This window comes from Baudoinia panamericana, assembly GCF_000338955.1.
Source record: "Baudoinia panamericana UAMH 10762 unplaced genomic scaffold BAUCOscaffold_9, whole genome shotgun sequence".
NCBI lineage: Eukaryota > Fungi > Ascomycota > Dothideomycetes > Mycosphaerellales > Teratosphaeriaceae > Baudoinia > Baudoinia panamericana.
The window spans coordinates 40,449-65,512 of NW_006911265.1; the positions used below are offsets into that span (position 1 = coordinate 40,449).

Genomic DNA, 25,064 nt, shown 5'->3' on the forward strand with positions numbered 1-25,064 from the left:
CGGCAGTGTTTCTTTGATCAACCAACATGAGTCTTCCGCTACAGGCTCTCTTACGCCTACCATCATGCCTTAGAACGCAGGCTTTCGCCGCTGCCCCAAAGCCGTGGCCAACCAATTACAATCTCCAGAAGACGAACAGAGCATTCAGTTGCAAGTCGAAGCTACTACAGAAGCTCGCCAAGCAAATCTCTAGACAGCCTCCTGCATTCAAGAAACCAACTACATCAAGTTCCCCGAAGTCGCCATCTCGGGGCGCTAATCCAGCTCGGCCACCGTCCAGAGCGCAACAGCAACACTCCTACACCGAGCAATTACTCGGAGGCCGCGATGAAGTACTACTCTACAAGGCGCCGAATCACCGCTCGTACTACGTTACGTCCTATGTCTGCGGAGGGATCTTTGTTCTCTGGGCTCTGGTACAGTCCAGCATCGTTGGCGTCTACCAGCAGATGAATGAGTCCAACAGCTGGGGCAAATATGTACTGACCGCCATCACGATGGGAACATCTCTAATCGCGGTCACTGCTGGCATGTTCATGATCATGGCCCCTGTCGGAGTGATATGGACGATCACGCTCCGTTCAGTACCCCTGCCGTCTGCCCTGAACGGAGCCAAAACGCCAATGCTACGGTTCCAAATGAGGAGATTAGTCCCGCTTCTCAAGCCTCAATTTGTTGAAGTCGAGCCTCCAAAGGCTCTGCTCGATCGTGTAGTCACCGCGCAGGATATCGCGTGGACTTCGGTCCCGCTCACTGAAGCGTCAGCTTTCACTAGAACCGCGCAATTGGAAAGCGCAACGCCCGGTGGTGGTCTTTTCCAAAACATCAGGCGTATAGCGTGGCGCGAGGGCTTTGCGCGTGTGTACTTCGAAAATCATGGGACTTGGAAGCTGGATCTGCAGGGCTGTACGGTACTTGACCACGGCAAACCGCTGGATCGACTGATGGGCCACCATGATAGACTCGCCACAGGAGTTTGGGGACGACTCAAGCAGATCTGGTCAGCTTGACAGCCTCGTCAATTGGTCGTGAACGTTTCCAGGCTACAGAATGGACGACCGGCTTGCAAGTCACCGTCGTGCCCTTCAGTGGTCAGCGACGCTATGTCAAGCAACACGGAGCTCGTCGCTGCAGAAATATGACTACGAATGATTCCACTGCATGAGAGGCTATCCGTGAGTCCGCTATGCAATATTCAAGGCCACCATTTGGATGCAGCTGAGACCAAGCGCCATGGTACAGATTCATAGATGGCAGAGCTTCAATCCAAGATTATAGATTTCTGCGCTCTAAGCTCGCAGCTCAAGTTTGTGAGATACCTGCACGGCCAATTGACCCAACAAATTATTAGATGCGCGTAAACACTTGACGCAAAGGTCGGTATCTTAGGCCATATTAACGTCCACTCTTCTCTCCCATCTCCTCTTTTAGAATTCGAACTTGCTTTTTGATCTCACGCCACAGCACGTAATTATCCAGATCCGGGTCCTCCTCGTCCTCCAGCCTCACCGTCCACACCCAGTCGTACAATCCCTTGAACGCTCTCTTCGCCTCTGAGTCGCAGGTCCCGCCCTTGGCTGGTTTGCCGTGTGGTTGCATACACTCTAGGCACACCCGCTCGCTGAACGAGTCGTCATCCCTCGCAATCGCCAGCAGAGTTGCGACCATCGCCTCCTGCAAGTACGCGAACGAGAAGCCGGGCGTGATCTTAGCGATGGCCGGGCAGAGCTTGTCCGGGAACTCAAGGTCCTTGTTGTCCTTGAGCTTGGCTTGCCAGTACTTCATGTACTTCGTCCGCTCTTCCATGTTGGGATTCGGGAAGAGATACTTCCTGTCGAACCTACTTGGTCTCTTGGCTATTCCAGGATCCAGTCTGTCGAGGTGGTTCGTTGATCCAACCATTAGTATCCCGTCGTTCTTTGCGATACCATCGACGGCGTTGAGGAAGTACGAACGGACCGCATCGGTCACGATACTGTCCAAGTCCTCGAATACCAGATAGCAAGGCGCGGTCTGTCTTGCCCGCGTAAAGATCTGGTTGATGCTATATTCCGGCCCCAGAAAGCTGGCCAAAGTACGGACGTAAAGCGTGGGAATCGCAGGCGAGCGGGCGTAAAGACTGTTCATCATGGCTTTGATGCTGATCGTCTTGCCGTTACCAGGCGGTCCGTAGTATATAATCCCCCGTTTCCACGGCACCCGTAAGCGTTCGTAGGTGTCTCGTGCTTCGAAGAAACCCTCCACATCGGCGATGATGGCGTTCTTCATGCTCTCATCCAAGATCACATCCTCCCAGTGGCTCTTCTGCACACTCTGCCAGAGGTTGGCGTCCTTCTGCCACCGCCCTCCATCGAAGACCCAAATTTCGTTGTGCAGATCGTTGTTCCAGGCTCCAACCTCGAAGAGCAGCTTATTTGTCGCTTCAACGGACGCGGATAGGACATACTGATTTGTAACAACAACCGGGTAGTTGCCGTCTCGACCTTCAGCAATGTACAAGACGTACTCTTTCCCTTGCCAATCGAGGAGAAACTTGCCAAGCTTGACAACATCCTCCAGTGCACCTCGTTGCCCATTGAGTCTTGCAGCGGGTGGTAAGAAATACCTCCAGCTCAATCGATCGGTCTCCTTGTCGATGGGCGCTAATGAAGCTTGTCCGGCGGCGGCGTAGGCTTCAAAGTTGATAATGTGACGGGGCACTACGGTGAGGTGTAGGTTTGGGTAGTCTGCTCGGAGTGCTTCAACGATCACCGTGTCGGTGTTGGTACGCGGGGCTGAGGAGTGCTCGAAATAGGTTCGAGCGGTGTCGTTGTGAGGCATTGAGCTTGAGATGGACCTGTTGGTGGGCGTGCTTTTGGTCATTTTGGTAGTTTCTGTCGCACCATGAAGGTCGTGAGAGTGAAAGGGACTACACAGATGAAGCGACGTACAACGCGATGGCAGCTCAGTGATACAGGAAAGAACCCGAGGCAGAGACTGAGTGTTGATACTCTAAGACCCATTGGTAAGTGGTTGCCTTGCTTGTACGAAGCGGCTTCCGTGGAGCGTCGCCGATCACAGCTTGGCTGGCAAAGCTGTAGACAATATCAATACTGAAGATCGTGACTGCATGCACGTATGTAATTAGCTGTCAACGGGCGTCGCAATGACTATAGCCTCTGCACAGTCGACTGCCTTGAGCACCCTGGGTCAGACTTTCTGCGAAGTCTAGGCATTGGAGTGAAGTGGATTATGGGCGGAAGATGGGACACTTGGTGAGGTTTGAGCCTTGCCCGACTGGTCCACTTAAAGCGGACCCGTATGGCAGGGTGCATTTACCTTGCGCTACACTGCTTGGTGCATGCTGATGTAAATACCAACCGCTGTCGATTTGCGCAGTCGTGGAGAGGGCGTTCTGCAACTGGCATGCATGAAACTGGTACTTACACCCTTGCGAGTTCGGGTTACCTCAGGTATTGAGAGCGGATAGAATCGATCCTTCATCCGAAATTATGCACACTAGGGCGATGAAGGGAAGAAGCAGGTTCCACGACATCATTCGATAACCATCCATTTTGCTTATAGCGACGCGTATATGACTGAAGTCGTGTCTTTTGTTGGGAGAGGCATTGCTGCATGGACATGATGGCGCCTCTCGCCCACAAGGTTGCTATAATCACAGGCGCATGTGGCGGCTTGGGACGTACTATCGCAGAGCGATTCCTTGAAGACGGCGCCAATGTCGTTGTCTGCGACATAAACGACGACCTGATAGCCGACTTCAGAGAGAAGCTGTCTCCTGCATACCCAGAATGCACACTTGTCCTCAAAGCCGACATCACCGAGGAAACAGCCCTTGACGAGCTTTTTGACCAAGCGGAGGGGATGTTTGGCCACGTCGACTATGTCATCAACAATGCTGGCATTATGGGTAAAAGCCTGTGAACAGTATGAAGAGCAGTATACTGACATCGCTTGAGATCGCTTTGACCCAGCGGGGACGACAGAGAAGGCGATGTGGGATCGCGTGATTGCCATCAACCTGACAGCGCCTGCAATGGTGACCAAAAGGGCTGTCAACATGATGGTGAAGCACAATACCAAAGGCGCAATCGTCAATATCGCATCCGTGGCCGGCTTCAGAGGGTTTGCAGCCGGTGTGTCGAAGTCGTCCAGTTGTCTATTGTCACGTGCTGAAGGGCGTAACGCAGGTGCTGCATACACAGCAAGCAAACACGGCCTCGTAGGGCTGACGAAGAACACCGCTGCGTTCTACAAGACGCAAGGTATTCGTTGCAATGCCATACTGGCCGACGGTATGCAGACTAATATCGGCTCCGCGCTTGCCAATGGCATGTGCCAGGAAGGTTTCAGTGAGTCTGTCAGGCAAAGGCTTAAGACAAATATGTGCTGACCTTACCAAGATCTCGCCGTTGGAGGCCAAGCCCCGGAGGACACCGTGAGCGTGGAAACGTCGAAGGTTGCGAAGTTGGTCTCGTATTTGTGTTCTCAAGATGGCGAGATCATGAATGGTGCGCTGGTTACCGCTGATGCTGGGTGGACAGCCACTTGAACATCCATAGTGATAGCGCTCCCCCAGCTGCTCATATGGATGAGATCTTGTATGACATTAGATCAGTCCTCATTAGGTGTTGGGTATCACACACACTTGTTCGGCTAGCACCTCTGCTTTGCTGGATGAGACCGGAAGTGTCATCGACACATGGACTTCGCTGGGTACCACTCACGTCCAAGACGAAAATGTTGAACCCTTGTTGTGAATATGCTGACGAAGGTATGGTCATCTTCGGCGGTTGACGCCGCAATCCTTACAACGCCATGAGCCTCGCGGTTGTGTTCCAGCTCCCCCAAGCGAAGTACACAAGGGGCGGCTAAATCCACCCTTGCTACCGGATGAATGTGCTGATTACTGCATATAGCGCTGTGGCGTTCTTAGACAGATACACACTTTAATCAGCATGCGCATTATACGACAACTTTGATGTAAACGATGAATGGAGTAGGGGAGTTACGAGATGGCGAAGAAGTGCACTCGGTCGGGCAGTTGATGACATCACGTAGAACATGCGAACGACCATCTGGAGACATGGGCGTAGCTAAGCGCAGGGCAAAAGTTGCGCTGATGAAACGCGCCCCGAAACACAGCGCACGCTCAGTGTGGAAAATGCAGGGAAGGTCAAGCTGCATTCCCTTGCGTCCGCCGAGGACGCCATGTGCGCTGAGCGGTCGTACATATCGATTCTGCTGTGGCTGCAGCCTTCCGTTCGACCGGTCACCGCTCAAGTGCCCGGCGAAAGGGGGGTGTTGTTGTCCCACATTATTGACGAGGTCCGGCCGTGGATATGCTCTAGGCCGGTGACAGGAGGCATCGGATTGCGGCTCTGTATATCGTGAAGCCGACCGGAGCGAAGGTTGGACGGGCTCTAGCTTATGCTCGTCGACAAATCGGGAAACTCTGCTTATGCGCATACGGTTGTATCACCTGACCGAGTGCGTGGGTAGAGATTTCTGGACCGCAGAGTCGGTGTTGGGAGCACAAGAGCACGTTCTTGTGTTGCCCGAAATCGACACTCACCTGGCTCGGCTGCGTTGCTCGCGCTCTGGCGAACCTTTGATCAATAATCGCAATAGAAATTAGGGAGACGTATAAAGAATATGTGTGAGTCACGGATCCATGTCGAATGCGACCACTTTGCCCCTTTCGGCCTTAGCCCACCGGCAAGCGTCAGATCACTCCTCGGTAGCTCAGCACGATGTCTTTTTAGCAATCCCGTGATTGATGATTGGTACGATGCATCACAGATTGTCGCCGCGCCGCGGTGGCTGCCTCTACGACCGAAGTGCGACGGCCGGCGAGCAGTCAGCTCTTTGAACAGTGCCGTCGCAACAAGCGAGTGTGCAGCACGACTTTAGGCTGCGTAGAACCCTTGGCGCACGCCTCTCCTCGGCCGGGGGCGGCTCGCCATCCTGGCACAAGATATTGCGGCACATACAAGACGCCAAGAAGCGGACCGGACAGGCTACTGACCAGTGCGCGCTCGTTGGAAAATTGGGTGACAATTTGCCGGTAGCCACTTGACAAGCCTTCCAAGTTCCATTGGCCCGCGCTCCAGGATACTCTAAGCTCCAGACGGAGAGGGCATGGGACCTCCCCACACCGTTCGGCTGCATCATCATAGAGCTAGCGGTGCGCGACGATCTGTCTGTCTCCTGCGCGAGCCGGGAAGCTATATAGCTAGGTCCGGGTGCGTTACTGTTATAAGCTTGTGTCGCTCTCTCTATCCTACGCGTTTCTTTCAACCCGGTGGCTTGGCTCTGTGACCTTTTCTCGGACCCTAAAGCTTTGACATTGCCGAACTACTCCCAACGACATGGCGACCGCGCAGATGCACAACGCGGCCAACAACGACGCGCTGCACGAGAAGAATGGCTCTCACGGCATTGACCACGCCGCGAAGCAGCGCAAGCCGTACGACTACGGCGGTAACCCGCTCGCTCACATCAACACCGGCGACTCTGTCCGTCTGCCTGCCTTTGGTGGTGAATTCCAGCCCGGTACCTACAAGTCGCAAGAGGATCGCAAGTTCGCCAATCCAGCGCCTCTCGGCCTGAGTGCTTTTGCCCTGACCACTTTCGTGCTGTCTCTCATCAACTTGGGTACCCGGGGTATTACCGAGCCAAGCATTGTCATTGGTGCTGCTTTCGCGTATGGCGGTCTCTGCCAGCTTCTCGCCGGCATGTGGTATGTGTCGTCAGGACATCAATGAGCCTAGCTCGCCGTGCTAACGCCAAGCTAGGGAAATGGCCATTGGTAACACTTTCGGTGCCACTGCGCTCTCATCCTACGGCGGCTTCTGGATCGCAACTGCTATCATCCTGACTCCCGGTGGCTTCGAGATTATTGCCACCCTTGAGGCTGAGAGCGCCTATCCCTTCCTGAACTCTTTCGGCCTCTACTTGATGGTTAGTAGTGGTGGTACCGGCAGAGAGGAGACATTAGACTAATGGAGACTTAGGGGTGGTTTATTTTCACCTTCCTCCTGTTGCTCTGCACATTGAGGTCAACCGTCGCCTTCTTCTCGTTATTCTTCACTTTGGACTTGGCTTTCCTCTTCCTGGCCATCGGATACCTTGTGAACTCCGGCGGCGCGCCACAAGCTGGCTGCATCAAGGCCGGTGGCGTCTTTGGCATTCTTGCCGCTTTCATCGCCTGGTGAGTACCGCGGCTCAGTTCTTCGAGTGGTACGTGTGTCTGACGTCGGTCGAACAGGTACAACGCGTTTGCCGGTATCGCCGATCCCAGCAACTCCTTCTTCATCATCCCAGTCGCCCACTTCCCATGGTCCGACAAGGGTCGTGAGATGCGTGACAAGGTCAACAATGACGCTGCTCGTGCGGAGCAGGCTGTTTAAAAGGCAATACCAGAGGCGTCAGGAGTGCTATCTAGTTGAAGCTGGCAGCGTTTGGAAGATAAGAGGTTGTATTGAGAAAGCTCGAATACCCCAGGTTGATTGAATATGATCTTATAATGTTCTGCATCCCATTCCCTGGCTACATCCATCTTGTGCGATTATAGAAGGCGTCAATGGACAGCATGTCGCTGATCGGCAGGCTTTCACAACGCTCTACGGCCCCGTACCGAACAACGGAATTGTGCAAACTCCTTTAACAAGGACCCATCAGGTGAAGATATATCGCTGACAAACTATGTAGCCCGTTGTCAAGAACGCAGTTACACCGATACGCGAAGTAACTGTCCGCCGTCGAGATGCGGTTTTTGATCTGGAGGGCTCGGCTAGTCCCTACTATTACCAGCTTAGGCGCTTCCAACCTATGATACATTGCCGGTGAGGCACTCCATCTAACCTTATGTCAATGCCGGACATTACGTTCTGGGTTACAGTATATTCCACGGGACTAAACCGACACAAACGCCTCGCGTCAGCAAACTGCCGAACCTCGTCCAAGTCGTGCACCAGTATCATGCAGACACCAACATCATCAGGGGCTACCGGTAGTAATCACCGTTGCCCTTACCCTCCGAGCTTTCGATATAGACTGGGCCGCTTGGCTTGTGGACAACCGGCTTGGTTGATGAGCGTACAGTTGACTTGACACTAGAGGCTGGTGACGGTGGGTCTAGAACAGTCCTAGTCAGAGAACTGCTCCCTTGTGGAGTGTAGTACTACTTCTCTCACCGACCTTGAGTGTAAATCTGTGCCTGGCCCTTACGGACCTTGCCTTGGTCTTTCGGCATCTCGGCGGCGTTAAGATCGGAGCTCTCGATCGAATTGTTCTCGGATACGTCAACCGCTGGCTTCCGATCTTCGCAGCACTTGGAGTCTCGACGATTGTCAGACAGCGTCTTCGGTGCGACTGAATCCGCCAGTGGGAATTGTGGCTTACACAAGCGTAGGTTATTGTGGATATTCTCTGCGATGCGTCTCTACAAGGCTCGCAGTAGATTGGTGTATGATTTGGTGTCAGATGTGCTCTGCCCTCAACAAGGTCTGCTTAAACACAACCAGGTGGCCAATGGGCAGGATAGTTGATGCGGTATATGAATGAGAAACACAGTCATGGGGGCAGTATAGGCCGTGTCATATGCTTCGTCATCGCCCGAATGTGCGGCCTCAAGAGGGCTTAGCACACCAGGCAACCTCGTCAGGAAGAGCATGCCAAAGTCGTGAGTCATCTGTGAGACTCTCCGGAAGAAGAACATGGAATACAAACGAGTCTAGAAGTTGAAGTTATGGTGAAACTTGCCTACCTGTCCCTTACATATCCTTGCATATGCGTCACCTTCTAGGCACCACCCCATTCGCCTAGAAGGCCGATTGGTCAAGGTACGAGAGAACCAACACAAGTCCGAGCTGCTGCTCGATCATGTGGAAGGTAAGGCACGAGACGGAGGGCGGGATTGAAGACACTTACTGCGACTTCGTCGGGGCGATGTCTTCAGGGCGACAGATCAGGGGCAAAGGGAACGTGTTGTGATGGTTGCGAGACTCATCCCCACGCCGTGAGTGCTCCCGAAGTCATGGCGTGTATCACACGGAAGACTTTAACAGACGCGAGGCGCAATCGTTCGCACGAGAGGTCAGCGGCTGCATTGAAAGAGGCCTGTCAAGCTGAATTGCAAACGCCTCTTCAAGCACGAGCCATCTGCTGCCTTGGGCTTGGGGCCGCCAGCCCTGTACGATTCACTGCCACATTTACTCTTCCTGCGTAAGTCATGTAGAACTGTCATGTCTCCGAAACCACTCGCCGCGATGTTGCGAACGGGAGCGTCGCGGATAGTGCCTGTCTGGCCGCGTGAGAATCAGACTTGACGATAAGCAATCGTCACTTCGCCTGGAATCCAGCATAGCCTGCACCATACTACAATCCCACAAACAAACCACCCCAAGTAGTGATGTTGTGCACAACGTCAGTAGCATGTTGGTGAGCTGCTATACAAGCCGATACCGATCGATAGGTGCTCGGGACAGCATGGACAATGCTAACGCGAAGCTCCCAAAACACACGGATCACCATCACTTATACAGTTTCCTCACCTTTTGCACAAGGACTGGTCGACATCTATTGGGATTCAAGACATTATGTGCCGTACGGCAGGCAACCTGAGCGCCGAAATGTGTCTCACGTCGATGGTAGCGTCAAAATCTCCTTGAAAGCATCCGAATTGGGTCTGCATCGCTGTACTTGCATTGGGCCGAGAGCGAACACGGGGCATCCACAGCAGGTCGAGGGTCTGCCCAAACGAGCCTTGAACGTATGCAGCGGCAACGTCGACCTGAGACCTCGCTGACGTCGGGCACTCCTCAATGTCCAGGACAGGACTGGTTGATACTCTTTCTTTCGATCAAGGCCGTAATGATACACGGTCCGCCAATCTGGTTACGTCTGGCCGCTCAATGTATTCCGGAGGAACGCACTCATAATATCTTGCGGCCTCACAATGGCTCATGCTGTTGCCTGAAGTACACTCTGCTCAGCACTTTAAAAGCTCTTGGTGCTTTACCTCATGCATTCGTTCAGTGTGGCACACATCGTAAGCACCACACCTTGCAGTCTTTCCAATGCACATTGTCACGATGCACCCTTACCGTCCCTTTTTCCTTCTCTTTGCACTGATCCTCGACCTCACAAGTGCTCAACAGTACGCAGGTGACTATATTAACAACTCCCTTCCGTTCGTGCCCGGCGCGGAGGTCACGTACTGGAAAATCCACAATGGCTCTTACAGCAACCTCACCTTGATCAACCACGTTGACCACGGAAGCAATGGCGAGCGTCTCATCAGTTCCAAGATCAAGCGTGCAACCATAATAATTCATGGTTTGAATCGAGAGACCCTGGCACTTACATGTCTAACGGAACTGAGTGCCCTCGCTAAGGTACCTAACTCCGACATTAACACCGATTCGGTAGCCATAGTTGCGCCCTACTTTCCTAATGGCGATGACAAGTGGACAACCGGCTATCCTTGGGTCAACGGCCTCAAGCCCGCTCAAGGATCAATCACCAACTGCTTGGTCTGGTCTGGCTCGCAGTGGTCGGCCGGTGGTGCCAACCAATACCCCTGGACTTCCAGCAAGAATATTTCGAGCTACACTTCTTGATCAGATGATACAGTATTTCGATAATGCAACAGTGTTTCTGAACATGAGGCAGATTGTGGTCGCAGGCCACTCCCTTGGTGCACAAACTGTCCAGCGTTATGCACTGTCCAGCGTTATGCACTGTCCAGCGTTATGCACTGTCCAGCGTTATGCAGCAATTGGTTCGCCGCTGAATACTCGCAGTCCCGTCTCTTACTGGGTAGGCAATCCCAACAGTTATCTCTGGTTCAACACTCAGCGTCCGTATGACACCTCACAATGCTCGTTGCGTTTACCGTGACGGCTACACCAACTTCGCCCAGTATCCGAGGACTTACGGAGTCAACGTTGTCAAGTCGGGCCGGTCCCATATCCTTGCCAACTACAACAGCAAGGCAATTAACTACACTCGTGGCACGCTTGATCTTGGCGATGATAGTACCACATGCGCCCCGTTCACTGCAGGCAAAAATCGCAATGAACGCTTCTTCAACTTAATTCAAGCTTTCCGGCCATCATGTCCCAACCCTAGCGCGACGAGTTGTGACACCGTGGACTTTGTTGCCTCTGGCCATGACGCTGGTGTCATGATGGCATCTGCAACGTGACAAGCGCGCCTCTTCATTGACAACTTTTATGGCAATGGTGGTCGCTCCTACGATGTCGGCTATCCGCGGCAGCAGGCTGGTGATGATCCTAATCCTAATCCTGCGCTCAACAGTTCAACGGCGGATGTCGACAACAGTACGTATGCTGGCAATATGAACCACTAAGGCTGCTGGTCCGACCAAACACCGGCGCGAACTTTGACAAACATGACATATCAGGGGGGCAGCAATGTAAGACTTATCGAACTCACACGCCAGTAGGTGCAGTATGGATACTGACTAGAGTCCGGCATTAGACTATCGATTCATGTGCAGCAACCTGCGCGTCCGGTAACAATACCATTGCTGGCCTGGCTAATGGCGATCAATGCTTCTGCGGCAGCACGCTTGGGTATATGGCAACTCAAGTTATCGATAGCTCGTGCGCCTCGCCATGTACGGGCAACGGCAGCGAGATCTGCGGCGGCGCTCTTCGCCTTTCTTTCTTCGCAAATGGCCGTCCAATAATAGCTGCAGCTCCAAGCACACCAGAGGTGGTCAACAAAGACTTCTATTTCGTCAACTGCTACACTGAGGCAACCACCGGTCGCACACTGGGCGCTGCCAGCACTAGCGGCCTGTCCCTTACGCTTGAGTACTGTGCTAGCTCCTGTTCCGCGTATCAGTACTTCGGAGTCGAGTACGGCGACGAGTGCTACTGCGGAAATAGCCTGGCAGGCGGCTCGGTAGTGGCTCCCGCCAGTGATTGCAACATGCTGTCCGCAGGCAACCGTGCCGAATTCTGCGGTGCTGGCTATCGTCTTACCGTCTACCAAAACACTAGCTGGGTTGCACCGACTGGGACTCCTCCAGCATCTGCTGGTACGCCGATGTTAGCTGGCCCATCATGTCCGGGTAGCAATGCTACGACTATCCTGTCCGGCGGGAAGAGCTTTATGGTCGAATGCGGTATATCTACGCAGTGACAATTCGTTTGCGGAGCACGGACAGCTAACGGCCTTCGCAGGCATCGATCACCTTACGGGTGATTTGACCTCAACCAACGTGGGCAGCTTTCAGAGCTGCATTGATGCTTGCGCTCAGAACGTGCTTGATGTCGACGTAAGCCTGTCCGGCTCCGCTTGCTATCTCAAGTCCAGTATCGGTGCAGTGGTCGGCAACGGTGCCATCTGGGGCGCAAAGTCAGTGGTTGCCTCGTCAACTTCAAGTTTAACGACACCATCTGCCGCAACTTATTTCGTACTTCTAAATCGAGTGCTTCGAGCACCTCCTCCTCAGCCTCAATCAGGAGCTCAGCGACATCCTCAGTGTCAGCCGTCGCGGTCTGCCCCTCTTCTGAAGGAAGCGTGGGTTCTCTCGAATAGCAAGACTTTTGTGGTTGAGTGCGGTATGCTACAGTCGCGATCCGTATGCCAACGCAGCTTGTCTGACCGTACGAACGGGTATCGATCACTCTGCTAGAGACCTCACCTCCTTAACGGTCAGCAGTTTTCAACATTGTATCAACGCGTGCGCGCAGAACTCGGTGTGTGTCGACGTCAGCCTCTCCGGGTCAGTCTGCTATCTGAAGTCTTTGGTTGGCGCGCCAGTGAACAATGGAGTCTGGGGCGCCAGACTGCTCGTTGTCGCCCGGTCCAGCTCTGCGACCGCAAGCATTTCACGCACGTTGTCGGCAAGCAATTCGTCCTTACCTAGCACGATCACTGCGCCACTAGCTCCGCTGACAACATTGAAGACCACACCCCCTTCGGCAACAACGGTCTTACCACCCATCACCAGCATTACACCATCTGCTATCGCTTGTCCTGATTCCGATGCAACCACTTACGCCTCACATGGCTTCACTTTCTCATCGAATGTGGCATTGTAAGCTTTTTGTTCTGCGTTGTTCTTTTGTGCTTCCGGCTGACGCTTACTTAACACAGGATCACTCTGCAGGCGATATGGGCAGCGTTTCTGTCAGCTCCTTCGCGCAATGCATAGACACTTGTGCAACCACTGCGGGATGCGTAGATGTCTCGCTGAGCGGTGCCGCTTGCCACCGGAACTCATCTGTCGGCTCGTCGGTGCTGAACAGTGTCTGGGGCGCTCGCTTGATCGCTTCCGTATCTTCGGTCATTGACTATGCATTTACATCCCCTGATGCGACCGCAAGCAAAGCGGCTATCAACAGCAGCAGTTCTGCTGACAGCGGCTTGTCAGTCCCTACAAACACATTGGTAAACGGGTTAGCGGGTCCAGCCAGCTCTGCCGCGATCGGTGTGAGCTACAAGCCAACCTCCAGCAACTCTTCCTCCGCCTTCAGCTCAACCTACACTTCACCTCTTACATCGCAGGCTCCATCCTTGCGGCATCGACCACTTCGCCGGCGACATGGGGATGGTGCAAGTCAAGAACTCCACCCAATGCGTCAACGCCTGTGCCACAATCAGCGGATGTGTGGATGTGCGTCTCAGCGGGGTGGCGTGCTTCATGAAGAGTACGCTTGGAAAAGCGTTGCGTAACAGTGGGGTCTGGGGAGCCAAGTCGGTCGTTTGAGGGATTGTATTGCAACGCGCTTTGGAGGCGTTCGCTCCATTGGCTCTCATTCTTCTGGCGGCGGTAATGGAAGGGTAGTGTGACGCTTGTCCGATCTCAGAAGGTGTATGCTTAGCACACCAGCGCTCGTTTAGGCGGAGAGTCTCTATAAGAACGAAGGGCAATGAAAGACCCAGGGCGGTAGTAATACTATCATAGTGTTGCTCGAAACATTACCGTCACAATATGCTCAACTACATCATTCAATCAATATCTAATCTTGCAAACGCAAATAGTCCTACCAACGCCAAAGATAGAGACAGACAGACACCGCCCATATCACAGCCGCCGTCATCATCACACTGCCCTCGACCGTGACACTGCGCTAACCCCCAAATCAATCAAGAAGTCACCCCAACATTCAGCGCACTAGCCTCCACGTTCTCCATCCGCTGCGCCAACATCACCGCGTCCATCTCCCTCGCCAACGGACTCGCCGCGCTCGTCGGACTAATAAGCGGACTATGCTGCCCACTCTGCACAGCAGAATGACACCCACTGCCCAAACCCAGTTCCGGCGGCGGCAGCGACAGCAGCTTCGACGTTCTGTCACCCTGACTCATCATCGAGCTGATGGAGCGCTGCGAGGTACCGGACCAAGCGCGGTGGAGCTTCGGACGAGCCCATTCGGACCAGGATTTCTTGTTCAGTTCCAGCTTTCCTTCGAGAGGGGTGGAGGTGGAGATCCCAGCGTCGCCCTTTTTCCAGTCGATGGGGCAGCCTTCGCCGAATTCGTCTTTGAACCTGAGCGCGTCGAGGACGCGAAGAGTTTCGTCCACTGAGCGGCCGACGTCGACATCGTTGACGGTCATGCCTCTCAGGACACCCTTCGGATCAATGATAAAGAGTGCCCGCTGACTGACGCCCGTCTCCTCAATCAACACGCCGTAGTCGCGGCTAACACCATGATTGCAGTCAGACATCAGTGGGATATGTATCCCTCCCAACCCTCCCTCAAGCTCGGAGGTATTGTTCCACGCTTTGAGACAGTATTCGGAATCCGTGGAGCAGAAGACAACAGCGCAAGCGCGCGAGTAGAGGAACTCTTCCAGGCGGGCGGAGAAGGCGCGGATCTCGGTAGGGCAGATGAAGGACCAGGCTTTGGGGAAGAAGACGAGGATGAGCCAGTGGTTGGCGGAGGTGTAGGAGGTTAGGCCGACTTCTTTGAGTTGGCCGTTTACGACGGCCGTGCTGTTGAAGTCTGGGGCGGGGCGGCCGACTTGGACTTTGCCCATTGTGGTTGTGTTGCTGGTGGTGGGCGGCACGGCGCCGTGGGGTTGTGGTTGTTGCATGGTACGAGATGGGAACAAGAGGTGAGATGTTGATTTAGACGAAGAGGCAGACGAAGAGGCAGACGAAGACGAAGACATGGCAATACTGTAGGAGGACAGAAAGATGGCACTTACCGTCGTTGTAAATGCATGGTGAGCTTCCTCCGCATCCGGTCAGCATAGACGTTGGATTATGATGACTCTGGAAGATCCCGTACGTCCAGACTCTCTCGGCAGTCCCAAATCGTCATTCATGGCGCTTGCGACAATGGCTGCTTTGTCCGAGCTGGACCCCAGGAATGGTTGGTTAAGTGGACAAAGGACGTGAGCAACATGGCGACGATGTAGCCGAACGACATCCCAGAGCTTGACGTGTCATCCATAAGGAAATGTTATGTCAAGTCATGTTATACGAACGATGAGCTTCCGCAGAGGCGGCGGTGGTGGTGGTGGTGGTGGGGGAGTAAGACAATGCGTTGTGAGTTGACGTCTCCGCTTGGGAGGGCGCGGCTTGGCATCTGTTCGACACGGTGCTGCACGTACCTTGTGGAGCCTGTTGCGAGCATGTAAGGCGAAAGCAAGAATTACGACACGTGAAGCCTGGAAAGTAGAGTGGGATGTCATGCAGTCGGATGTCAAGCAGCAGAGGAAACCGGATGTCGAAGCTGAAACCGACCAATGACGGCTCGTGCACTAACGGCGCCAGCCTTCCCCCGCCATGCGGATTAAGTTGGCCCGCACCAAGAAGATCGTCACTCATGTAAGTACTGTAGGTAGGCCGAGTGTAGGCACACCTGCTTGAACTCTTGGAAGCGGTACTCGTACACCTTTAGTACTGCATCTTGCCTTCAACTTCCTGTCCATTGGAACTTTCAAGCGTTTGGTTGTTGGTCTTTAAGCCCTCCTGCGCTTGTCTTGGTCAATACTCGGCCATTGCGACGCATCGTCTCCCACCAAGCTACCATCTCACCGTCGCACCACCTCTACCTTTTCCCTACCACTCACTCGCATGCATTGAGCCGCAGTCGCACACCCACCCCCGACCAGCTCGAGGCCAACGTGACCGATCCTAACACCCACTGAACAGCTCAACACAACCCCGAGTCACCGACCAAGGATGGCACTCTCCGGCTTCTTCTTCCTAACCTGGCGCATCTTCCAAATCTGCACCCTCCCCGTCATCGTCGGCCTACTGGGCTGGTTCGTCCACCAATACGTCTCCGCCAACCTCCTCACGCCCGACTACATCCTCGTCCTCTTCATCGTCGCCGTCATAGCCCTCGCCTGGGCCATCTTCACCACCATCGACTACCTGCGCGCCCGCCACGACGCCCTCTTCGTAGCCTTGTTCGACTTGGGTATCCTCGGCGCGCTCATAGCAGGCGTCTACTACCTCCGCTTCATCACCGATCAGAACTGCACGAGCGTCAACGCCGGGTTCAACGGAGGGAGCGCGTATATCAATGGCACGTTCAACAAGCAATGCGCCATGCTGAAGGCCGCCTTCGCGTTCGCAATCATCAACATCATCCTCTTCTTCATGACTTTCGTAAGCATACCTTCACCCCCCCATCAACATCTTCAGCTAATTCTTTCACCAGCTCTTCGCCCTCCTAGTCCACCACCACCACCGCAACGACCACAACAACGACCGCGTCGTCTACAAACGCGAGTACCGCTCCTCCCACACCAGCCGCGACCGCGACCGCCGACGCTCCGGCAGCCAGCGAGGAGGTGACGGCTATCGTAGTAGTCGTGACTATGGGTATGACAACCGTGGTCCACCAAGAGATTACAGGCCCAGTGGTGGCAGTAGGCGGAGTCAGTATGGTGGGAGTCAGCGGAGGGCTTATGTGTAGGCGAGCAAGACCGATCGCGAGCGGGGCGGGCAGAACTTGGGAACAGGTACCCGGAGACAGACGCGATACCCGTTGTGTAGCTCCTTGCAGCTTTTGGGAAGAGCTTGGAAGAGCTTCAGCATTTGACATCATGTTGTGCATGCATTCGGGGCGTTTTGAGCGAAGGACGCGATGGAAGCGCAGTATGAACCTAACGGCCGAAAACGCTTCGATTGTATGTTTGTCGTTATGACTTGAGAGCTTCATTTTATGTTTCTATGTATCGAAAACCGATATCCTCCGCCGTTCTTGACGATGTTAGCAGGCTCGAGTACGACAGCTCGGGAGCTCAGGAGATATTGATTAATTGATCTAGGCATTAATTAATTTGGTCCTTGATTGATGAGGTCGTTGATTGACTGCTTAACCAATTCAAACGGTCTGAAACATGGCGGGAACCCGCTCGCTTGCGGATGCAGAGCACTGAGATTGTCTCGAGATCTCGAACTCACTATACCGAGTGCTATAAGCCGTCGGTGGCATAACCATTCCTGGCATACGAGAATGACCTTCCTAGGCTGGAGAATCATCGCCTGACGGCAACTCTCAGTTATATTCGCCGTCGAAGACTAGGCTCAAATGTAAGCCTAGCGTTCTTGCAACGCTTGTAGCCATCTCATGGCTCCAGCCTCTAGCTTGTGCGCCGGAATGCCGAGCTTACTCTGGCCTCAACGGTCTGCGGTCGGGAACGTCGCCGAGGCCCAGCCTTGTGGCGGATAAAACGAGCTGTTCCCCGAGGTGGTGCGTAGGTCATTAGGATAGGGCGGTGATGGTCCACTCTTAACACCTCAGGCTGGACCGTATGCGTCCAAAAAGTGCTTGCCACGGAGTGCATTTGGGCGGCGTATGCCCACTTGCCGTCATGCATGGCTCTCGGTTCGTGCCATTGCGCACGTTTAGTCGTCAATCCAGGAGTCTGTCGTTCTTCACTTCGCCAAATCCCAATACACCTCATCATCCGGCCCCATCCCCTTCTCCACCCCCTCTGCAGCACAAAGCTCACGATTCACCTGCGGTAGCTGCATACCCTCCAACTTATCCGTGCGCGTCAACAACTGCATCAACAACCCAGCCTCGGTATGCCAGCTGATATGACAATGCATTGCCCACGCTCCAGGATTATCAGCAACCAGCCGTATTAGGATCCAGCCAAACGCCTCCACAGACGCCGTGTCGCGGCGCAAAGGGTTGCTTAGGTCCAGCTGATTGTACAAAGGCTGGATATTCTCGCGGTTTGTGCCGTCGAGCGGGTTGATCATGGGTGGGTAGCCATGGCCTTGGGCGAGGACGAAGTACTTGTACCCATGGAGATGGAGGGGGTGGTTGCCGTCGTCGAAGTTGGAGACGAGGATGTCAATCGTTTGAATGCCGGTTGTTTGTAGCACTAGTTCGTGGTCGCGATGGAAGGCTACATCGTTGATGAAGGCACCGCTAGACGTAGTGGCTGGACTGAAAGTGGTGTTACCTTCGGTGAGGCCGTCGATCGTACGGAGTAGGGTGGGTGAGCGAGCATTCGGCCTCCATGAGCTGCCGTCGAACATGCCTCGGCTGAGTCTGTAGTCGCCGATCTCCACCGTCACGCGGAAATAGAAGAAGGCGTCAGCTGTTGCCGGTGCTGGGATGACTTCGACAGGAGCAAGCTCGGTTGTATCCATGTCGCGACACTCGACCTCCAGCTGCTCCGACCAGTCTTTCGACGTGGGTGTGATATCAGCATCGCTCGAGTAACGCACGACGGCAAGCGCGTCCGGCTGCAAGGTTTCTGGCGGGTCGGTGAAGCACGAGGTGACCATACGTGCTCGCAGCCAGAAACTGTCTGCGCTTTCGACAGTGGTGTTGATGACCACGCTATATCGCTGCGCAGGATTGATGTTAATGCGGTGGTAGCTAACAGGCACGACGTCGGTGCCATCAACCTCCGTCACAGCCAGCTCGTGCTCGTCAAGTTGAACTTGAAACTCAGCAAACGCGCCTACGTTAATGATTCGCAGTCTGTGGTTCTCGTCCGGAGCCAGACTAAAGACGGGCTGTCCTACGTTCGCCGTTGTGTTGTCACACCTACGGTCCGGGAAATCGTCGCAGTTCCGGATGGCACGGCCATTGATGAGCCCGCTGTTTGGCACAGGTTCGGCGTTCTCCATGTCTGGCATGAGGTACTGCCACAGCAGTGCAGACGACAGGTCATGGTAATGATCGGACACCATGACAACCCTGTCAGTGGCGTACGGAATCTGTTGCAATTTCTTCTCGTCCCGCGCATGTATGATCAGCGGACCGTAAAGCCCGTCCGATGCTTGGGCGCCTTGATGTCCATGCCACCAGTACGTGCCGCTCTGACCGGAGACCGTGAACTCGTAGGTGAACTTTCTGCCAGGTGCAATGGCGCACTGTGTGATGCCTACGGTGCCGTCCATGTGCGGCGTGCCGTTTTGGTAGATTCCATGCCAGTGGAGGGCAGTTGCGTTGGTGGCCTGGTTGTCCACATGCACTACGATAGTGTCGCCTTCGTTCACTTCGATCAAAGGGCCAGGATATTGATTGTTGATGAGTATCATCTGGCGATAGATGCCGTCCGGGTTATGTACCTGATCTTTGACAGTCCAGGTATACTCTCGGCGTTGAGGGCTCGCCTCATAGTCCCATTCCGTGTCGAGGACATAGTCGTTCGTCTGCACACCTACAGCGTCCTCTATGGTGTGCTCCGTCACGGATCCCGGCCATAATGCGAAGCCAACGATCACTATGATTGCGAACAGGATCGCGGTCCCGATGGCGACCATCTTTGTCCGTCTCTCCTTCTCCCGCGCGGGATTGTCATTGACTTCGCCATCTTCGACATCCTTCTCCCGCCGCTGACCGAGTAGACCTTGCCTCTGATCATCGCCATGCTCATCGGAAGCAGACTCGTGCTCCTCACCATGATCCTGCCCGGCCTCTTCGTCGTAAGCAGCCATGCTTGTTACACTTCACGCTTAGAGCGCCGTTGTGAAAGTACGACCCTTGTTACGTGTATCAGCTGCAAACGCAGTCTGACGCCACTATGGCACAAAAACTTCACAATTGCCGCAAGGTGACCGCCGTCCTCCTTCGAGCTGCCGTATTAACGCTTACGCACCCACGTGCTTCTCCCATTCACCAGATGTGAAGTCAACATGACCAGGCCCAACCTCGGCCAGCAGAAAAAGTGGCGCAATGACGCCCGGATCAACCTGTCGTGAGTGGGGAGAACATTCTGAAGCAAAGGCTAAGAGATGCTAAGCATGCACTTACCTTGCCATGGCGGCCCAGCAGATGCTTGGTTTTCCAAGCCGAGCTGCCCTTTGAAGACTTTGGAGACACACAGCTCGACGGCGAGAGGCTCTGGCAGAGTTGGCGTCATGTCGCCCTGCATTTCGGCCCGCTCCAGAAATCCGCTTTGCCAGGTACGAACCAGTCAGGAACAAGGACTTCAACACATGTTCCAACTGCTCTGACAGACACCCCTACTCCGAGATCAGCATCGTCGGACGAAGCGACCAGTTAACGTAGCATCGCCGCAGCGTCAAATTTGCTTCACCGTCACAAAGTCCGCCCAAGCAGGCTTAGCATGGTCGTACTACTGCAGGAAAGGTCTTCTGGAAGGCTTCTCTTGGTCACAACTCGAACCTCATCAGGGTAACTGAGCCAATGGGATAGACTCGTTGTCACTGGCTGCTTGTTTGCAAGCTCTGGAAAGGCGGCTTCGCGGCATCCATGGTGGACCACCTGAAGTGAGCTTCCGGGTGTCGCCACCGCGAGACGGCTACTCTGGGAACGTGGGCTTCGTGTGTTCAAACCCATATATCAAGGGTCACGCCCCGAACTGTCCATAACGAGGTCAGCATCAAACTCTCTCGTTGGGCTTCCTAACCCCTTCACTCCCTCGATTGCCTCTAAGAGAACACACGATCCTTTGCATATACTCTTCTATTATCCGCAAGATGAACGCTCTCGCTCTCGCACTCGCCATCAGTGGCGCTGCTGCTCGCCCGCAGAATGGTCTTGCCAGCCTTCTGAACGCTGCCGGTGCAGAGCTCAGTCAACTGGCCGGTTACCAGGCCGCCACCCCTGCGCCAAACACCTACACTGCCACCAGCACGTCCGCTGTTCTCGCTGCTCAAGCAACTGCTCCCTCCAACGCCAAGGTCGGTCCATACATTCCCGGTCTCGCTTTCGACCGTTTCATCACCATCTGGCTTGAGAACACCGACTACAGCGCTGCCGCCCAGGACCCGAACCTGCTATGGCTCGCACAGCAAGGCATCACGCTTGAGAACTACTTCGGCGTAACGCACCCCTCCGAGCCCAACTATGTCGCGGCTGTTGGCGGTGACAACTTCGGCATGGACAACGACAACTTCAACCAAATCGATGCCAATGTCTCTACCGTTGTGGACCTGCTCGAGGCTCGCAGCATCTCGTGGGCCACGTACCAGGAGTGCATGCCCTACACCGGCTTCGAAGGTTTCTCCTGGATCAATGGCACGACGAAGAAGAACTGCTACGTCCGCAAGCACCACCCAACTGTCATCTACAACTCCAACACCACGCCCAAGCGTCTGGCCGTGCAGAAGAATTTGACTGAGTTCTACAACGATCTTGCCGCCGAGCAGCTGCCCCAATGGAGCTTCATCACGCCGAACATGCTCAATGACGGCCACGACACCTCGGTCACCTATGCCGGCAACTGGACCCGCACGTTCCTCGAGCCGCTGCTCAGCAACGAGTACTTCATGAAGAACACGCTAATTCTCGTCACCTTCGACGAGAACCACACCTACAGCCTCGCCAACCGCGTGTTCTCCTTCCTCCTCGGCGGTGCTGTCAGCGGCAAAGCCGGTACCAAGGACTCCAACTTCTACAACCACTACTCCGAGATCGCCACGGTTGAGGCTAACTGGTGGTTGAACACTCTTGGCCGCTGGGACGTTGGTGCCAACGTGTTCAAGAATGTCGCCGACATCACCCACGACAGCATTGAAGCCAACCCGGCCGTCACCAGCGCCAACAACAGCGTCTTCCTCAACTCGTCGTTCGCCGGTCCCTTCAACAGCGGTTTCCAGAAGGCTCCTTACCCGGCGCCGAACGTTAGGATCACCTCGCCACGTACTGGCCGTTTCATCCTGCCGGCGATTGCTTCTACGTGGGGCAACCAACCGAGCTATTACAACAACACTGTCGTCATTCCGGATGGCCAGCACCCACCTGCTGGCTATGCGTACAACGATGTGTCCAACTAGGCATGTTGTATTTATCGTTAGGTTCCGTGGGAAGCATAGCGTGTTGGAAATTTTAGCGAAGGGGAAGTTTGCTGTCTAGATTTATGAATGATGTAGCTACGAACGAAAAGCAATTCTATCTTTCTCATCCGTAATCCTGTCATCTGACATTTATGATATGATTATCTTAAATGCATGTCATGTGAAAGATTCATGCATTATCCTAGGCTTGTCTCGAAAAAAGAATCCTCCAGTTCTGGCACCCTGGGGTTGACGGGATGTTCTCAGCGTACGGCTGGTTTTCGGTCTGTTGCACGGCTGCGGGCGCGGGGCGCAAAGTCTTCGCCTGCGAGTCTGCCGCCTCAACCGTCATTTCCAACCAAAAGGAATCCATGCATGCCTTCCTTCTATGCACGTGTCAGAGCAGCTTGCAGGCTACTGCAGGTTCAACGGAGATCAGTTGCTTGTTCGAGGTCAAGCATTAGTTGCTGGTTCGCCGCTCTTAAGAATGACTTCACGGTAGCGTACCCTCTCTCTTTACCTCCCTCTGTAAACCGTGTCTCGTTGCTTTACAGTTCAGTCGTTGCAAGATGGCGGTACTCTTCCTGAGATCTATGATGTTTCCTCAGCAGCAGAGTGGAAAGTATACACCGGTCCGACCTGGTACGCCGGCTAGCGATGTCGAACGAGGCACCTCAACGGACTCCGGCATTGCCATGAGCGATTCGTTCGTGATCAATGAAAAGTTGGCGAGCAGCAACAGCCATCTGCTACACTCTCGTATCAACCCACGCATAATTAGCGATGCTACGATCGGTCTCAGCGACGGCCTAACCGTGCCTTTCGCACTCACAGCTGGTCTCTCAGCTCTCGGAGACACTAACGTGGTCATCTACGGAGGTCTCGCAGAGCTCATCGCTGGTGGCATTTCGATGGGTTTGGGAGGCTACCTAGGCGCAAAGAGTGAAGCGGAGGCGTATCAAGCTGCGCTTTCTGAGACAAAGGCGATAGTAGCGAACGATCACCATACCGCAGCCAGCCTCGTCCGCGGAACGTTCGACAAGTATGACTTCTCCGAGGATGCGTTGTCCTCGATGGTCACCAGTCTGCTGGTCTCGCCTAACGAGATGGTCGACTTCTTGATGCGGTTCCATCACCAGCTTGCCGAGGCGGACTTTGCTCCCTCCAAAGCATACATCTCCGGCATCACCATCGCCTTAGGCTACGTGGTTGGCGGCCTTGTGGCGCTGCTGCCATACCTTTTCCTCTCGAGCATCCAGCAAGCATTTGTCGGAAGCGTTATCGTCATGGCCATTGCGCTGTTCGTCTTTGGCTGGACAAAGACCTCGCTAATTGGAGAAGTTGACCGCTGGGTATGCTTTAACAATGGCATACAGATGCTGGTGATGGGTGGTATTGCCGCTGGTGCCGCCATGGGTTGCGTAAAGGCCATCGGATGAACGATCAATTTTGCTTCTTCGATGTGGTTCCGATGCCGCAAAAGCCAACATCTTCAACGATAATCCGCAGAATCCAGCAGTTGATCAGAAAGAACGCTATGCTCCCCAGCCATAACCCTGGCACGAAAGTGGAGCGTCCTAGAAACTCCAGCTCGTAGCCTTGCTGCAGCCACACCGCTTGCCCTAGCACCCAAAGTGCGATCATAACCAAGCCTCGCCGACCCCAAAGGAGCGTTGTATCGGGCAGATATAGCGGCAAGAAGACCATGTACCAAAGAAAGTACTGGCTGGTGCAGACCTTGTTAAAGGTCACAAACGCGAACGTCTGCGCAAGCATTGACCCGGCAAGATTTCTCCTAGCCGATGCAAATGGTACAAGCACGACGGACAGCAAAAGCTGCGGGATGAAGGCTATCGACTCGATCTGCATGATGAAGCCTGATGCGGGATAAGCCGAGCTCATGTGGAGGATGGTGTTGTAGACCGAGAAGTTGTGACGATGGTCAATGCGGGTTATGTGGTGTAAGAAAGTATGATCAACGAAGGGCATGCCATAGCTACGAATGTTAATGACTGTACGAGAGATAGAGAGCGTCCACTTACTGGTAGAGCATTATGCTGTTTAGTAGCAGGAAGGATATTGCACTCGCAACTACAAGCTTTACTCGCGCAGGTTGCCAGACCGCACTGGTAGCACGCCGATACAACCGTGCGCCCAAAGACGAGCTGGGATCCAATGCGGCAGAAGTGGTATCTCTCTCAAGCCACAGCAAAATACTTGAGCCGTAGATAAAGGGATAAATCTTGAAGTGAACAGCCAGTCCCAGCAGAAGACCGGCCAAGATGGGTCGTTTCTCCAGCGTCGCCCAAAGCAAGGAAACAACGAGCAGAGCGACGAGTCCCTCCGAGCTACCTCTGGCTGAGATACTGGCGACGATTGGATTCAGCAGCCAAATGCAAGCGTAGTCTGTGCTCCGTCCAAGTGCCATTCGCCTTCGTAGTATCTGTACCATGAGCCATCCAGTAACAACGTCAGCAGCAGCGAAGAGAGCTTTGCCATACTCGAACCAGATGCCGTGGGATGTTGTAGGCCACAGTATCCACGCAAGCAGAGGCGTGTAGCGGTACGTTGCGCGATCGTATGGCGAGCGGCCCTTTGAAACGAAGCGTGCCGCATCTGTGAAGACAAGGTAGTCTATATCGGTGTATCCGAAGTGGATAAGGCCAAGGCGCAGCAGTATTGCGGCCGTGAACGCGATAGCTGGCCGCATAGTTTGCGTGAGTGTTGATCAAGCAGAGTTGAATTCTAGCTTCCGAAAGAAGGCAAGCATGAAGCAGTCGCATCTGCTACTGCTTTGAGGAGGAAGGAGCATCCCGCCCGCTCCTTCCGCTTCGACCTAATTGGCTAG

The 25,064-nt window shown here is 54.2% G+C and overlaps 14 protein-coding genes across 14 annotated transcripts; 9 read left to right on the forward strand and 5 right to left on the reverse strand.

Annotated features, from left to right (window-relative positions):
• Positions 1 to 26: 26 nt before the first annotated feature.
• BAUCODRAFT_123962 (uncharacterized protein) lies at positions 27 to 1,010 on the forward strand (the record flags this gene model as incomplete). The annotated part of the gene is made up of 1 exon (XM_007680065.1): positions 27 to 1,010. One exon carries the CDS (start codon positions 27 to 29, stop codon positions 1,008 to 1,010), a length of 984 nt encoding a protein of 327 aa, XP_007678255.1.
• A 385-nt stretch (positions 1,011 to 1,395) lies between these two features.
• On the reverse strand, positions 1,396 to 2,820 carry BAUCODRAFT_74195 (uncharacterized protein; the record flags this gene model as incomplete). The annotated part of the gene is made up of 2 exons (XM_007680044.1): positions 1,396 to 1,541; positions 1,602 to 2,820. The coding sequence occupies 2 exons, from the start codon at positions 2,818 to 2,820 to the stop codon at positions 1,396 to 1,398; spliced, it is 1,365 nt and encodes a 454-aa protein (XP_007678234.1).
• An 804-nt stretch (positions 2,821 to 3,624) lies between these two features.
• BAUCODRAFT_149492 (uncharacterized protein) lies at positions 3,625 to 4,552 on the forward strand (the record flags this gene model as incomplete). Its single annotated transcript, XM_007680066.1, has 4 exons — positions 3,625 to 3,910; positions 3,960 to 4,136; positions 4,191 to 4,352; positions 4,404 to 4,552. The coding sequence occupies 4 exons, from the start codon at positions 3,625 to 3,627 to the stop codon at positions 4,550 to 4,552; spliced, it is 774 nt and encodes a 257-aa protein (XP_007678256.1).
• A 1,722-nt stretch (positions 4,553 to 6,274) lies between these two features.
• BAUCODRAFT_544699 (uncharacterized protein) lies at positions 6,275 to 7,670 on the forward strand. Its single transcript, XM_007680067.1, has 4 exons — positions 6,275 to 6,742; positions 6,798 to 6,963; positions 7,017 to 7,213; positions 7,271 to 7,670. The coding sequence occupies exons 1-4, from the start codon at positions 6,372 to 6,374 to the stop codon at positions 7,410 to 7,412; spliced, it is 876 nt and encodes a 291-aa protein (XP_007678257.1). The 5' UTR covers positions 6,275 to 6,371; the 3' UTR covers positions 7,413 to 7,670.
• A 27-nt stretch (positions 7,671 to 7,697) lies between these two features.
• BAUCODRAFT_35514 (uncharacterized protein) lies at positions 7,698 to 8,716 on the reverse strand. Its single transcript, XM_007679790.1, has 3 exons — positions 8,407 to 8,716; positions 8,203 to 8,343; positions 7,698 to 8,139 (listed from the first exon to the last, which is right to left on the reverse strand). The coding sequence occupies exons 2-3, from the start codon at positions 8,255 to 8,257 to the stop codon at positions 8,009 to 8,011; spliced, it is 186 nt and encodes a 61-aa protein (XP_007677980.1). The 5' UTR covers positions 8,258 to 8,343; positions 8,407 to 8,716; the 3' UTR covers positions 7,698 to 8,008.
• A 1,231-nt stretch (positions 8,717 to 9,947) lies between these two features.
• BAUCODRAFT_544754 (uncharacterized protein) lies at positions 9,948 to 10,748 on the forward strand. Its single transcript, XM_007680068.1, has one exon. The coding sequence runs from the start codon at positions 10,083 to 10,085 to the stop codon at positions 10,623 to 10,625; it is 543 nt and encodes a 180-aa protein (XP_007678258.1). The 5' UTR covers positions 9,948 to 10,082; the 3' UTR covers positions 10,626 to 10,748.
• A 629-nt stretch (positions 10,749 to 11,377) lies between these two features.
• On the forward strand, positions 11,378 to 12,177 carry BAUCODRAFT_74018 (uncharacterized protein; the record flags this gene model as incomplete). Its single annotated transcript, XM_007680029.1, has 2 exons — positions 11,378 to 11,443; positions 11,509 to 12,177. Coding segments are annotated over 2 exons (735 nt in total), but the record flags the coding sequence as incomplete, so codon positions are not given.
• A 1,778-nt stretch (positions 12,178 to 13,955) lies between these two features.
• BAUCODRAFT_35516 (uncharacterized protein) lies at positions 13,956 to 15,164 on the reverse strand. The gene has a single exon (XM_007679791.1). The coding sequence runs from the start codon at positions 15,079 to 15,081 to the stop codon at positions 14,131 to 14,133; it is 951 nt and encodes a 316-aa protein (XP_007677981.1). The 5' UTR covers positions 15,082 to 15,164; the 3' UTR covers positions 13,956 to 14,130.
• Positions 15,165 to 16,177: 1,013 nt separating this feature from the next.
• On the forward strand, positions 16,178 to 16,615 carry BAUCODRAFT_46298 (uncharacterized protein; the record flags this gene model as incomplete). The annotated part of the gene is made up of 1 exon (XM_007679934.1): positions 16,178 to 16,615. A coding segment is annotated over one exon (438 nt), but the record flags the coding sequence as incomplete, so codon positions are not given.
• Positions 16,616 to 17,986: 1,371 nt separating this feature from the next.
• On the reverse strand, positions 17,987 to 19,624 carry BAUCODRAFT_46092 (uncharacterized protein; the record flags this gene model as incomplete). Its single annotated transcript, XM_007679933.1, has 1 exon — positions 17,987 to 19,624. A coding segment is annotated over one exon (1,638 nt), but the record flags the coding sequence as incomplete, so codon positions are not given.
• A 437-nt stretch (positions 19,625 to 20,061) lies between these two features.
• Positions 20,062 to 20,769, forward strand: BAUCODRAFT_544830 (uncharacterized protein). The gene is made up of 2 exons (XM_007680069.1): positions 20,062 to 20,380; positions 20,435 to 20,769. Exons 1-2 carry the CDS (start codon positions 20,210 to 20,212, stop codon positions 20,618 to 20,620), a joined length of 357 nt encoding a protein of 118 aa, XP_007678259.1. The 5' UTR covers positions 20,062 to 20,209; the 3' UTR covers positions 20,621 to 20,769.
• BAUCODRAFT_35520 (uncharacterized protein) lies at positions 20,759 to 22,386 on the forward strand. Its single transcript, XM_007679792.1, has one exon. The coding sequence runs from the start codon at positions 20,918 to 20,920 to the stop codon at positions 22,214 to 22,216; it is 1,299 nt and encodes a 432-aa protein (XP_007677982.1). The 5' UTR covers positions 20,759 to 20,917; the 3' UTR covers positions 22,217 to 22,386.
• A 399-nt stretch (positions 22,387 to 22,785) lies between these two features.
• Positions 22,786 to 23,655, forward strand: BAUCODRAFT_149500 (uncharacterized protein; the record flags this gene model as incomplete). The annotated part of the gene is made up of 1 exon (XM_007680070.1): positions 22,786 to 23,655. The coding sequence occupies one exon, from the start codon at positions 22,786 to 22,788 to the stop codon at positions 23,653 to 23,655; it is 870 nt and encodes a 289-aa protein (XP_007678260.1).
• Positions 23,656 to 23,659: 4 nt separating this feature from the next.
• BAUCODRAFT_74139 (glycosyltransferase family 50 protein) lies at positions 23,660 to 24,926 on the reverse strand (the record flags this gene model as incomplete). Its single annotated transcript, XM_007680040.1, has 2 exons — positions 23,660 to 24,212; positions 24,259 to 24,926. 2 exons carry the CDS (start codon positions 24,924 to 24,926, stop codon positions 23,660 to 23,662), a joined length of 1,221 nt encoding a protein of 406 aa, XP_007678230.1.
• Positions 24,927 to 25,064: the final 138 nt, after the last annotated feature.

Excerpts from the sequence above, each read along its gene's own strand:
- BAUCODRAFT_544699 (XM_007680067.1), top strand. The coding sequence starts at position 6,372 with ATGGCGACCGCGCAGATGCACAACGCGGCCAACAACGACGCGCTGCAC. Across the intron at positions 6,743-6,797 it reads CAGCTTCTCGCCGGCATGTG|GGAAATGGCCATTGGTAACA; the intron begins GTATGTGTCGTC and ends ACGCCAAGCTAG. Across the intron at positions 6,964-7,016 it reads CTTTCGGCCTCTACTTGATG|GGGTGGTTTATTTTCACCTT; the intron begins GTTAGTAGTGGT and ends ATGGAGACTTAG.
- BAUCODRAFT_35514 (XM_007679790.1), bottom strand. The coding sequence starts at position 8,257 with ATGCCGAAAGACCAAGGCAAGGTCCGTAAGGGCCAGGCACAGATTTAC. Across the intron at positions 8,140-8,202 it reads GGCACAGATTTACACTCAAG|ACCCACCGTCACCAGCCTCT; the intron begins GTCGGTGAGAGA and ends GGACTGTTCTAG.
- BAUCODRAFT_544754 (XM_007680068.1), top strand. The coding sequence starts at position 10,083 with ATGCACATTGTCACGATGCACCCTTACCGTCCCTTTTTCCTTCTCTTT.
- BAUCODRAFT_35516 (XM_007679791.1), bottom strand. The coding sequence starts at position 15,081 with ATGCAACAACCACAACCCCACGGCGCCGTGCCGCCCACCACCAGCAAC.
- BAUCODRAFT_544830 (XM_007680069.1), top strand. The coding sequence starts at position 20,210 with ATGCTAAGCATGCACTTACCTTGCCATGGCGGCCCAGCAGATGCTTGG. Across the intron at positions 20,381-20,434 it reads CCAGAAATCCGCTTTGCCAG|ACACCCCTACTCCGAGATCA; the intron begins GTACGAACCAGT and ends CTGCTCTGACAG.
- BAUCODRAFT_35520 (XM_007679792.1), top strand. The coding sequence starts at position 20,918 with ATGAACGCTCTCGCTCTCGCACTCGCCATCAGTGGCGCTGCTGCTCGC.